The sequence below is a fragment of the Leptodactylus fuscus genome, chromosome 9 (genome assembly GCF_031893055.1).
Source record: "Leptodactylus fuscus isolate aLepFus1 chromosome 9, aLepFus1.hap2, whole genome shotgun sequence".
Classification (NCBI taxonomy): domain Eukaryota; kingdom Metazoa; phylum Chordata; class Amphibia; order Anura; family Leptodactylidae; genus Leptodactylus; species Leptodactylus fuscus.
Window position 1 is genome coordinate 37,686,057 of NC_134273.1, and position 14,062 is coordinate 37,700,118.

At 44.4% G+C, this 14,062-nt stretch overlaps 2 protein-coding genes across 2 annotated transcripts in view; one reads left to right on the plus strand and one right to left on the minus strand.

Annotated features, from left to right (window-relative positions):
- STIMATE (STIM activating enhancer) overlaps positions 1 to 14,062 on the plus strand; it is a 372,954-nt gene that overhangs the window by 250,294 nt on the left and 108,598 nt on the right. The window lies entirely within an intron of this gene.
- The window catches only part of IFT27 (intraflagellar transport 27), a 29,891-nt gene that overhangs the window by 10,675 nt on the left and 5,154 nt on the right, over positions 1 to 14,062 (minus strand). Inside the window, exons 2-3 of the mRNA XM_075286890.1 lie at positions 2,057 to 2,136; positions 347 to 406 (exon numbers count right to left, since the gene is read on the minus strand). Coding sequence (XP_075142991.1) covers positions 347 to 406; positions 2,057 to 2,136 — 140 coding nt within the window. The remainder of the gene's footprint in view (positions 1 to 346; positions 407 to 2,056; positions 2,137 to 14,062) is intronic.

Sequence of the window (14,062 nt, forward strand, 5' to 3'; positions counted from 1 at the left end):
AAACCATTTTTTTTAGCTGTACTCTAGGCAGAGAACAGGCTACCCCAATGTTCTCATGCTCTGTATTCTGCTGACCATGTAAAATAGCTACAGCTACTCTGCTATTGGGGTTATGCCACTAACATAATGACAGTATATGAGTATCTGAGCTGCTATATACATTAAGTGTTATTACTAGTATAGCCCGTAGCACAGCATCATATCGAGACAGGGGCTTTGGCTAGGAACAACACAAGTCCACAGGCAAGTAACAAAATGGCATAATCATCCTTTAAGGTTATCCAATGGCCCATCTTGCTCAGCACTTAGGATAGACACAGATGTAGGAAACCATATATGTGCTCACCACACTATCGCCTGTTTCTGGAATTTGCACCATTTTCGTTATGACATCCATGGTGGTTGTCTGTTGAGACAAGAAATAACCGTAAACCCGAGCATTCATACCAATGGGATATTTTCCTGACAGCCCAGGCTATAATCTGGAAATAGACAAATCCATTGACTACACTTTGTTGCGGATAATCCCATTTTCATGAACATGTATCATCTCTCCTGCCACATCTTCTTTAGTAAATACCGTATATACTCGAGTATAAGCCGAATATTTCACAACAGTTTTTGTGCTGAAGAAGCCCCCCTTGGCTTATACTGGAGTCAGCAATTTATTTTTTTTTTAGGGGGGGGGGGGGGGGGAGGTCTATGACCAGCCACAATAGCAATGTATAGAATCTCCCATAAAATAGTGCAAAAAAAAAAAAAAAAAGATTTAAAAAAAATAAAAGTTCTAAATCCCTCCTTTCCCTAGGATACATACAAAAGTAGAAAATTACTGTGAAACACATACACATTAGGTATCCCTGTGTCTGAAAGTGCCCGGTCTACTGAATATAGGGTATCTGCAGTGCTCCTGTTCCGTCAGGAAGGGGTTAATAGGAGCACTGCAGATACCCGATATTCAGCCAGGCTGAATTCCAAGTGGGGGGAAAAAAAAAACCAGTCCTCAAGCTCAGGGAAGGGGCAGACAGACAACCAAAACACCCCCTCCCCTTTCCCAGCACCTACTGCACCCAAAAACTCCGACCATTTTAATTTTTGAAATTTTCCAGTAGCTGTTGCATTTCTCCTCCTAGGCTTATACTCGAGTCAATAAGTTTTCCCAGTTTTTTGTGGTAAAATTAGGGACCTCAGCTTATATTCGGGTCGGCTTATACTCGAGTATATACGGTATGTGGATTCCCTGTGTAGGGTCAGGGAGAAATGTGGCCTACTCACAGCAGGTTAGCCATTGTAAGGCCATCCACTGCTAACCTGCTGTGATGTACAGTAGCAGTGTAGTAGATGGGATTGAAACAAATCCCACTCAATCTGCAGTGAGCACATGTCAATTATTGCTGCGTGTTTAGCTGTGGTTTTCAATCTTTGCAACAGAAAGGATGAAAGGCAGGCCCAGCCATCAGGGAATTGCACTTGGTGAAATTTGTTGCAACTGGGTTCAATGTAGGATGTCCACCATGGACCACCGCAGTGATCACAACCTCGTGGCCTTAGCGTATGAACAACTTTGAAGCAGCTTTTTCCATAGCTTTGTGTTTTGCTGTTCCCATGTTATTCATCCTGGATATTTATTGATAAGCTGGGCTCACATCTGCTCCCCGTGTCTGTCATAGGATCAGAACAATGGACACATGGACCACTAAAATAAATGGCACCAATGGTGCTAAGCAGACCTCATTGTCTATTATGGGATCCATCAAGTGTCTGTTCTTTTAAACTGACCAAAAAGTTGGACTTGTAGCACTTTTTCGTCTGGTGCTTTTCAGAGGTCACTGCAAAGAAGTCTCCACATTGAGACTCGGATGCAGATGTGAACCCGGCCTACCATTTATCAATTTATTTATACACTTGTAAGAGGAATAACAGAGGAACAGGACAAATGAAAGGGAGCTGAGCTGTAAGACCACAATGTGGCCATTGCACAGTGTACGGAGCCATCTCCTTCCAGCTCCATACACAGTGTACAGAGCAGATGCACATGTCAGTTTTCTTGCCGTACCATGCTGTAGTTCTTTGGGAAGTGGCTTCCATCACTGCGGAACAGCTGGATTAGTGTGCTCTTCCCAACAGTGGAGTCTCCTGTATAGTAGAAAGCAGAGAAATGTCATACTGTATGTAGGCTTAGACAAGTCAGTAGGTGAGAGATCCAGGAATAACACCACAATAAAGAAGTCCACCAGATTACTACCATGCAAAGGGCAAGATCTTGTCAATCTTCCCAATGCAAAGGAAATATGTCACTAGGAAATGACACGTATTTTTAAACCAAGTTTTTATTTACACATATTTTTAAAATTTTTCATATTTTTTGAAAAAATCCCCCATAGCTATCTCTTTTAAAAAAGTACTATATCCTGTAAATTTCACTCTGGCCATTACGACTAATATGAGGCGGGGCCACACAGTGGCTCAGTGGTTAGCACTGCAGCCTTGCAGCACTGGGGTCCTGGTGTTCAAATCCCGCCAAGGGCAAAAAACCATCTGCAAGGAGTTTGTATGTTCTCCCCGTGTTTGCATGGATTTCCATCCCATATTCCAAAAATACATAGGGAAAAAAGATATACATTGTGAGGCCTATGTGGGGCTTAATCTACATTTTAAAAAAACAAACAAACAAAAACTAATATGAGGCCGACACTTGCCAATTCTGTAGGTTTTTTTTGCATTAGTAGTCACCTCATTTACATCATGGACCCGGCAGACAAAATTACGATATACAAGATAACACGTCTATACCAGTGACCCATCATTATCCGGCACTGATAATAGATGATGTGACAACTTATCTACTGCCCCACCCTACACAGAGCATGTCTAGAAAACTCTGCCATAAACTGCAGTGAGGACACTATTGCTTCCTATGGCCATGAGTCTGCTGTAAAGCATATCACAAAATGCTGATAAAAGAGCAGGGAAAAGCTGAGACAAGATGGCAGCTTCATAATCATGTACAGAAAAATAGAAAAGAAAAAAAAGCTCTTACAGATGGCCAAAACACCTTCCATTTGTCGTCACTTGTGGGCTTCACACCTGTATACATGTCTTATATGTATATAGCACAAGTACAGGCACCCAGTGAGGGTGTTAGGTGTCATAGTGAATGCTCTGTTATGTAATCACAGCCGGGCACCCACTCTAATGCCCAGGATCAGAAAAACTCAGATCCCGGCCACGTAACCCCTTTGTTGCTGCAGTCAGTAAGTATTAGCTCCCTATGTTATACTACAGCACCACCCCAAACAAAACAACAGGGATATGATGCCATCACATGGTAGCTGCGGGGCTAACAAAGGCCCAAAAGCATTTACTAGTAGCCTGCGTGCCAGTTTTTCACTTACATCATAATACACTGCACACATAAGCAGTGTAATGTGCAGTATGAAATCAATGGTTATGTTCAACGGAAATGTTATGTCAGTCCAGGTAGTTGCAACGGGGCTAAGGAATAGCAGTAGGGAATCTCGCCCTGCACTACTCCCACTAGCTATCCCGGTCCCTGCCTCACGGGTGTGGGTCGGCTGTACTCAGGCTAAGCCTGACCCCGACAGCTCCTCTCTCACTGATACCGTAGGCCTAGAGGGAAGTGGGAGAAGGAATGCCCTATAAGACCTCTAGGGACTGGAGACTAAAGGGGGTCACCCCTAACGAACAAGTGAAGCTGCTACTGACAGGGACTGACAAGGGTGTGCGCTGACTAACAACACAAGCAGCACACAGGAAAAATGTGGGAAAGGATTCCCCCAAACCAATATGGGAAGGAACCTTACACTAGGAAACAAACACAGGGAAACTGAGTAGAAATCAAAGGATAAGGCAATTCACTCACACAGTCAATTACACACAGAGGAAGGATTGGTGAACACAGAAGGGAAAACACACAAACCAACTCGTTCACCCAAACCTCCCAAAAACCAACCACGGAACTTCCTCTATCCCAGATAACCACCTACTCCTCCTGCTAAGGCCTAGCTCTGTAAAAGCGACACTCAGCACAGAACCATGGGAGGCATGGGTTTAAATACAGAGTAGAGACCACTCCTCCCAGGTGCAAATGGGAGGACAGACTAATCAACCAGGAAATAAAGCTGCCTACCATCAGTGCGCACGTGCAAGTCAGAAGGTGTGCACCAATACCCACGACAGGACAACCCCGCAGCGCCAGGATGCCACCCCAGACACCGCGCAGCCAAAAACTCCCCAGGTAAGAAAAATAGAAAGCAATGAACCTAAATACTCCTAACAGGAAAACCCCTTTAAATATACCAGTTCACTTCTAAGCTTTACTGTGTAGATTTGGACAGGTTCAAGACAGCATAGGGTGGGATCAAACCTGCACCCGGTCTCCGCTTTCGGGTTTCTTCTTCTGCCGAGAGAAACTGGACAGGAGACGGAAACTAGGCAGTAAGTTTTGAAACCCATTCACTTGAACAGGTTTGCAAAGTGACCGCCCGTGCACACAGACACTTCCAGGGTGCACGCTGAAGGTTATTTAGCATTTGAATAAAAACGGGCTCATTCAAAAACTACTGAGGCGATTTACATACAAAAGGTATGTTTGGAATAGCCTTTCTAAAGGCTATACAAATATGTGCTTAGTTAAAAATGACTTTTTCCCAAAGATAGAGCCCCTTTAATTTCCTTACTCTGATCCCCACAATGTCCTTTAACACCACATGTAATAACTACTGCTGCATAGCACCGCATTGTACAGCAGAACATACCAAAATGATGCCCCCACTCAGAGTCTGCAGCTATTGGTTGAAAGTACCCTGGTTGTTCTGCCTGCTCCTTCACATCCTCAGAACTCTCTGTACACACATGAAGAACATTTGGACAGGATGCAGAATATCTGCTGATTCTACCTATAACGCTCCGATCCACAGCAGAAGGAAGCGGGCGCTGAGCTGGAGGATCTCTGTGCCTACAATATACTGAGAGCTTTTTTACACTGTATTGCAGCCAGAACACCCACCTTCATGTAAATGCTAATCTTCACGAGGCCTAAAAGTACTTCAGAGCGATTTAAGACAGTTAATGTAGAAAACTAATTCCTCAGAGTGATTAGGTGATATGTGGGAACATGAGTGAGAGACAGGCGAGCGTGGGAACGGGCCCGGCAAGCTTGTCACTTGTGCTAATTGTACAGACTCCCATCCCACTACTCAGTATGTAACACTTACAAAACCATTTAGTAAGGCATCTAGAAAGCACATTGGGAAGAAAATCTGTTGTGCAGAGTATATTTGTAAACTTCTAAAGAATGGCGCACTGGTTAGGGCATATTAGTGAAAGACTTAAATGGCATAATTGGCCTGATGGCACGGTAGGCAGTCAATATGTGCAATAGCTGGGAGTCTGGCCTACTGTATGGAGAGGTAGAAACTACGTAATGCACTTGCTTTCTGGAGCCTTTGTAATCTCCTCTGTAGTAAGCAAACACAGCACCTCTCTTGTCCATGTGGTTGTGTCTAGTACCGCAGCACAGCCCTGGCTTCATGAATATAAACAGGTTGGGTAGTTGTAGGCAGGCCTGCTTATCTTAAGGGTCTGAGATATGTATAGGGCATCAATGTTATCTCCTGAAAAACCCCTTAAAGTCTCTGGTGTAGCTGTCTATGGAGGCAATTCCTATTCCTACTAATATTATAAATGGGAAAGTTTGTGTGTTTGGATGTTTATTACTCAATCACGCAAAAACGGCTGAATGGATTTGAATTGAATTTGGCACATAGATAGTTTGTAACCTCGATTAAATCATAGGCTACTTTTTATCCTGGTAAATGACATGGCTTCACGACTGTTATGAATCTATGTTCACATACTATATTAAACTGCTCTTGCAGCAGCCTTATCTCAGGTTATGCTAAAGCCAGGTCTGTTATCTCTCTGTGTAAACACTCAGCTAACCCTTAGTCCATTGTGTACATGCATTTTCATATTATCTGATCTGCTCCAGGCAACATGCTGACACACTGGAAACACCTTTAATCCAAATTAGCAGATTGCCAATTTAAAACATGCCTGGAAAAAGAAAATCTAATTAGTCGCAAAATTTTAAAACAACGACAGCTATGAAGGAAGCCAGAAGTCACAGAGTTCTCCTCAAGCGGAGATGAGTGGGATCTTTGTTCCAAGAACACACATTATTATATGTCGTCACAGTGAGCTGCTTGAACAATCACAGGCACGGTGCGAGGAACAAGTTCAGTGGCAGGCCAGCTTGAGAGCTGCCGAAACACCAGAGCATGCGGATCATCGATGTCAGCAATTTGCTGAATATAGGCGGATCGTCGACGCCCACAACACGCAGATGAAGTTGTGGGCAGAGGCTAGTGCATAAATTCTGTGGAAAGCAGATTTATATTTTCCTTGCAAAAAAAAAAAAAAAATCACAATAATAATAACAACAACAATCACAATACAAATTATTGCACTAATCATCATTGCAATAATAACAATAATAATAATCACAATAATATTCATTGCTTCAACAATAATCAGCACTGTAATAATAATCACAATAATAATAATAATATTAATAGTAATCATAACAATAATTATAATAATAATCAGAAACAATAACATTGCTTGCTTCTGCTAAAAGAGAATATTTGGGATCATGGAGATGTTGTTATACTTCCAGTTCCGTTCTTTACCATTCTGACACCAGTGACTACTAAGAACAGCTGATCAGTGGAGGTGCCAGATGTGGGACCATCATCGATCTCATATTGATAACCTATCCTAAGGATAGATCATCATTATCTGTTAACCCACAAAAAACCCTTTGAGAGATGTCCATAAGATTATTTCATGGGCATGAGATATACACTAGTATTGGCCACCAGGTTTATAGGGAAATTTAAGTGAATTTTTTAATACTCTGGACAGTTGCAAGTAAGTGAACAGTGTGCAGGTAGACGGACAAATGTGAACAATGAGGAGGCCACTGTTCTCACCTTAGTACTGTGGGCCCAGGAACAGCTGATCGTTGGGGGTGTCCAGAATCAGACTACCGATTGGGCTACTAAAGATAGACCATCAATAATATGAAAAATGAAGAAGCCACTGTGCTCGCCTTAGTACTGCGGGCCCAGGAACAGCTGATTGTGGGTGCGCTGGGACTCAGACTACCGACTACTACTGTGAAACTGGAAAAGAAAGCAGACAGCAAAGAGTCTTCAAAGGGATAATAGAGGAGGTCCAAGTAACCCTTGCCCTCCAGGTCACCACTTGATCTCCCATTTCTCCAATTCAGAGACGCTCCGGACATATTACCATGCACATGTGTGGCTAATACCAGCAGCTCACCCTTTTATAAGCTGTATAGTTTAGATTTATGGTCATTTTAGAAACATTACAACGAAATAAAAGTGTGTGTATTCCTCTTAAACCAGAAAATAGAGTTTATAGGCCACTGAATTTAACCATTAAATGTTGAGTGCACGGCCATAACCAGCGACAGGACACATCGCGTCTATACCTCCTTGTAAGAGAGTGTGGAAAATCTCAGGTCTGCTGCTCAATTCTCTCTTTCCCAATAAAGGTCTCTCTCGTTCCTTAATACGAGAGCAATAAACTCTTCGGGGGTCTGTAATTACGGAGAGTAATTCTGCCGCTCTCTTGTCTGTTTAAAGGTACTCAGAGCTCGATTTCTCAAGACGTGCAATTTCTCTACCCGTGTAATCATGTACCCTGCAGTGTGGTATTGTACGCTGTATATACAATATGATAATGTGTATAATCAAAGAGCTGCTACACAACGCTGCCACTTTCTTGGCCACTTTAGACCAATAAGTAGTTGTGATTTGGTGTCATATAAACAGAATGCCCCGGCTGTCGCGACTCCGGCATTCTTCTCAGGTACAGGTATCATGCAGGTCCTGGAAATCCCAGATGTCAGCACTGACTGTGTGATTGTAATGCGGGTTACAAGAGATTACATGGAATGAGGCTACGGCGTAAGATCACAATCAAACTATGTAAACAGAGACAGTGCGAAATCACAAGACATGTCAAGGGCTGGTTATAATTAGAGATGAGCGAACAGTAAAATGTTCGAGGTTCGATATTCGTTTCGAGTAGCCTCTCAATATTCGACTACTCGAATCGAATATCGAACCCTATTATAGTCTATGGGGGGAAAATGTTCGTTTCAGGGGTAGGCAACGTTCGATCAAATTATACTTACCAAGTCCACGAGTGAGGGTCGGGCTGGATCCTCCGAGAAGTCTTCTCCGTGCAGCGTCCCCACGGCATCTTCTGGCTCTGAATTCACTCTGCCAGGCATCGGGCCTGGGCAGAGCCGACTGCGCATGCCCGCACTACAAGCAGACATGTGCAGTCGGCTCTGCCCAGGCACGATGCCTGGCAGAGTGAATGAAGAGCCGGAAGACGCCGCGGGGAAGCTGCACGGAGAAGACTTCTAAAGGTAGGAGAAGAACCAGCGTTGATTGGCCGACTGTATAGCATTCGGCCAATCAATGCTGGTACTGCATCGAACTTTTACATTCGAACAGCGAGTGGTACTCGATCGAGTATGAGTATTTCGTATACCGTAGTATTTGATCGAATACCTACTCGATCGAGTACCACTCGCTCATCTCTAGTTATAATAGAACACCCAGCAGAACAGGCAATTACTGCAAATACGGCAAAGCCTTAGGCTGGTCTTACATGACCGTAGTGGTTTTTTGTGGTCCGCAATTTGTGGATCTGCAATACAAATTTCACTCAAAAAACTCATTCCGCAGACGTCCGTGTCCAAATGCAAAGTGCATCCGCAAGGCTCCGTGTGCACCCGTTGTTTTGCGGATCTGCAAAAAAACACACACCCCCAATCGCAATGTTGACATCCGCAATTGCGGATATACACTGAAGTATGTTCAGTGTATATGCGCAAAACTGCACGCGCCCATAGACTTGTATGGGACAGTCCGTGCCGTAAAAACATGGCCATTACGGACATGCGGTATACTGTCCGGACCACGGTTACGGCACGCCACACCACAGACAAAATCTACGGAGGTGTAAGAGGCCGCATAGAAAACACTGGGTCCGCAATTTAAAACCCGCAATTGCGGACCATTTGCAGTCTAAAACTACGGTCGTGTAAGACCAGCCTTAGGGGAAAACGCAGAGATAGAAAAGTTGGGCCTTATTCACATGACATTTCTTTGAATGTCAGTTGGGTCTATTCACTTGGTGGTGTTTTAAAGAAAAACTCTCAAAAAAATGTTATTCTCTGGCCCATAAGAAAAGCACATGATGTAAATTGTAGTGCAGGTAGTCTTCTTCATGGAGGTTGTATTTGTGAGTTGTCCACTCTTTTCTGGTCCACAATTGTGTCATGTGACCAGCAATAAGACCAACGGACACAACTTCTTATGTGTGGACAGGAAGTCAGTTTCTCCATTCATTGCAGGAGAAACTGACTTCCTGTCCACACATAAGAAGTTGTGTCAGTTGGTCTTATTGCTGGTCACATGACACAATTGTGGACCAGAAAAGAGTGGACAACTCACAAATACAACCTCCATGAAGAAGACTACCTGCACTACAATTTACATCATGTGCCTTTCCAACAGGCCAGATAATACATTTTTTGATGGGGGGTTTTACTTTAATGAATTGTTTTCTCTCAACCATCAAAAGCTGATATGTTCTTTGTCAGTTTTAATGGACATAAAAATAGACATGTGAATAGACCCATAGACATTCATGGTTCATGGCTTTTAAAATGGCCGTTACTCACTGTTGTCACAATAATCCCCTTGAATGGACTTAAAAGGATCAACACAGACCTAACATCCATGGAAAATGGCATAGCCATGTGCATAAATCCTAAGGCCGGTTGCAGACGACTACGCTACAACCGGCCTGCCATGATTTATAAGCACGTGCGGCACATGGGGATGTCCTCATGGGCCACTCGTACACGCGCCATGCTTCCGCAGCTTCTTTCATTAAATAAATAGGAGCCATGGAAGCACGGAATGCAAAATAGGTCAGGAGTAGGACCTGTCCTATCTGATGCGGCCCACACGGGACAGGGAAAAATCACAGTCATGTGTACGGCCCCCAAAGAAAAGAATGGGTCAGTGTGCTACACATGAAATACACAGGTAGCACACTGACCCACAGCACGGTTGTCTACAACTGGTCTAAAGTTTTCCAGGGTTACAATATTGCTGACCTAGCCCTAGGTTTATCAGCTGTTAGTACGCAGTCAGCTGTATGAAGACACCGCAGGGTGCAGGTGAGCGCTGTGACCTCTTTACTGAACCAAACATGATGCAGTACACTGTGTAGGAGCTATGCTTTGTATTGTAGCTCAACCCATCCCTCTGAATGTAGCTGAACTATACAGGCCATGTGACAAATGAACGTGGTGTCACTGAACTGCAACATGGAAGGGGCACACGACCAAGCACTTCTGCCTCTTGTGCAGCTGATCAGTGGGGGTACTCGGTACCAGATCCCCACAAATCACATTTTAATCACCTATCCTAAGGATAAATTTTCAATATTTAAAGGGGCTGTCAAGAATTGTTTAAATTTATGGCGTAAATATCTAACAGATGGTGGGCTGACCTCCGACCCCTACATCAGCTCTTTGGAGGTACGTCCAATCCCTGTACTATACAGTGCACAGAGCCAGAAGGAGCTAACTCCGTGCCCTGTATAGTGGCTGGATGCCATTACTGCAACTCAGCTTCTATTTAATGTTCTCTAAGATCACTGTACCCTGACTCCCAGGATTCAGGTATGGGTCTTCTTCACGTCTTCTTCCAGCGGTGGCGTCAAACTTCTAGGCCTCAGGCAAAGCCAACTGCGCATGCCCGCTGGCCACAAGAAAATGGCCGCTTACACAGTATTGTAAGCGGCCATTGTCTTGTGGCCGGCAGGCATGTGCGGTCGGCTACCCGAGGCCTAGAAGTTTGAAGCCACCACCAGAAGAAGATGCGAAGAAGACCCGTTCATGAAGAAGATGGAGGCGGTGCTGGAGAGTTCTCTCGCAGTTTGGGGGACACCCCCAGTTCTGTTCGATCGCTGGAGCCCCATCCCCAGTGCTGCGAGAAAACCGGATTATATAGCAAACTGTGGCGTGGAGAAGACATCTAAAGGTACGAGAAGACTAGCCTTTCTTAAGGCTATTCCTACGTGGTAAACAGGAAAAATGAGTTTTAATGATAGGATCCCTTTAAGGGTACAATAGGCCTGAGCCTATTCATAAAGCATAGCCACCCCCCAGCCACCTGGCATATGATGTTCTTATACCTGCTCGACGTCATGTGAATGCCCAGCAGGAGCGATGCCATCTCAGGTGTAGATCCTACCGCACCACCACACACAGTTTATTGAGCAACAAAAAAAACAGACACCCAAAAGGGCTGGACGAGCAGGCAATGCCAAAACACATAGAACAATGAGCCAATCCCTCCGCAACCTCTCCAACAGCAAGAGGGACACATAGGATAGAACTCAGCTAGACGAAGGAGAGGGCAATACTAGTGTAGGAGCCATTTGCTATATTGCTCCCAGTGTGAGGCACATACCGTCGATTGCTTAGCCCATCTAATCGCCTCCCGCCAGCAACTGGCCTCAAATCTGCGGCTTAAATCATCTTCCCAAAGACACGTGTGTTAGGTCTTCCGAAAGGTGCAATCCATGTTCAAAGTATGATACAGAATCTTAGTGTTATAAGAAGATGGAGAAGTCTATGGGTGTAAGAGGTCAGTGGCCAGCCGGGAGCAAAGGGAGTGTCAGACAGATAAGAAGACAATCTAGCATAGGTGAATGCTTCCCTTTCAGGTAGGTTATGCTTCTCCTCCAACGTGGTATCGCATGGTATCGCCTCTGTAAAGGTCAGAAATATAACTCATCCCACAGCTACACCACATAGCTAAGGATAAATGTGGTATCTCGTGAGGGAGTGTTATAAGAGGTAAATTCAATGTGATCCCAGGGACATCACTGTCCGAAATAGCACAGAAGGCACGCCACACCCCGACCATAACCTGTACAGCTGGTGGAGCGGAGAGGGGTAGATGTTTATCTAATCCTTTTTTGAAGCTGTCAGATGTGACTGCTGTGACCAACTCCTGGGTAGGTTATTCCACATATTCACAGTCCTTACAGTAAAGAAGCCTTGTCAGTAGAGATGAGCGAACAGTAAAATATTTGATATTCATTTCGAATAGCCGCTCAATATTCGACTATTCGAACGAATATTGAACCCCATTATAGTCTATGGGGAAAAATGCTTTGTTTCAGGGGAACCCACAATTTGACTCAGGAGGGTCACCAAGTCCACTATGACACCCCAGGAAATGATGACAACACCTCTGGAATGCAACTGGGACAGCAGGGGAAGCATGTCTGGGGGCAACTAACAAGCCCAAGTCACTGTATTATGTAGGGATCCCTATCAGCTTGCGATATGCGGGAGCTGACTTTTTCCCATAGGAATGCATTGACCATCGTTGATTGGCCGAATGCCATACAGAGTACAGCATTCGGCCAATCAATGCTGGTTCTGCCGGAGGCTCGTCTGTGAGGAGGCGGAGTCTAAGATCGGTCCACAGCAGTCTCCATTGTGGTCCGATCTCAGATGTAGCAGCGTTGAGTGCACGCTGTGCTCTGCTACACCCTCAGATGCAGCAGAGCTACTGTGTGCTGAACCCTGCTACATCTCAGATGTAGCAGAACTGGCTGTGACTGGAGTATAAGACATGATGTAGCAGCAGAATAGTGACTGCAGCTCTAGAGTGACTGAAAGGGAAAGGGGAGTGTGAATATAGCCAGCTCCTAGTTGTACAAATTCGCTAAAGTAAAAATTTGGACGCCCTGGAATATACTGCAGAACAAAGACACAAAGGTCACTCTTTTAGGAAGAAAAGCAGCTTTTTTTGTTGCGTTTTTGAGCCAAAGTCAAGAATGGCTACAAAAGAAATGAGAAATATATAAGACATTCTTATACTTCTACCTTCTACTCAATTCACTCTTGGCTTTGGCTCAAAAAACCACAGCAAAATCTGCAACAACAAAAAAAATATAAAAGCTGCGTATCTGCAACGTGGGGCCTTGTTCTTAGTCCAAGTTGGCATAACTGGGTCCCATAAATCTGTCTAACGGCTCGTTCACATCTGCGCCCGGGACTCCGTTCTGCAGGTTTCCGTTTCCTGCACAAAACAGAGGCAGGAGACGGAAACCTGCCGGCATTTGAATGGGTTTGAAAAGTGTCCGGTCGTGAGCGCCCGTGAGCGTTTTATGCTCTCCGCGGCAAAACCGTTTTTTTTTTTTTAAACGGACACAGATTCGGACATGCAGTACTCTGTGTCCGGTTTAAAAAAAAAAAAAACGGTTTCGCCGCAAAGACCTCAAAACGCTCACCGGCGCTCACTGCCGGACTCGGCATGACAGTTTTCTGTCTTCTGCCAGCAGAAGACGGAAACCTAATACGGAGTGTCGAACGCTGGTGTGAACCCAGCGTAACATATGCAACGGGAACGTCCCAGATCACATGGTAAACATACACTATAGTGTGTAAAGACCCTTAAGCTATAGGGTGATATGAACAGACTTGGAAAGCTGTGGCAGTGATATAATAGTAGATATAGTCATATAGCGCAATGTGATATGCGGCATGCATTATAAGGTCCATTTATAAGAAGCAATATAAGTTACAGGACAATTTTGGAGCAATTTTAAGGGCTCTAGAGAGCAGTTATGTGCAGCACTTGGAGGAGTTATAGAAAACATTATAGAAAGCAATGAAATACATAAATTGTACAAGACATTAATAAGAGTAACCCAAGCATGTAAAAACCGCAGCGACTTTATCTATGTTATTAGGGAGAATTCCCGATGTGGCGGATACTTTCCTGCACTGCCAAAGCTTTGTGTTGTCAGGAGGTTGCAGTCCTAAGCAGCAGCACTTTCTTATGAGAACACTTCTAACCCATTCAGGGGAATAGAAGCTGACTTGCAGTACTCTGGTACC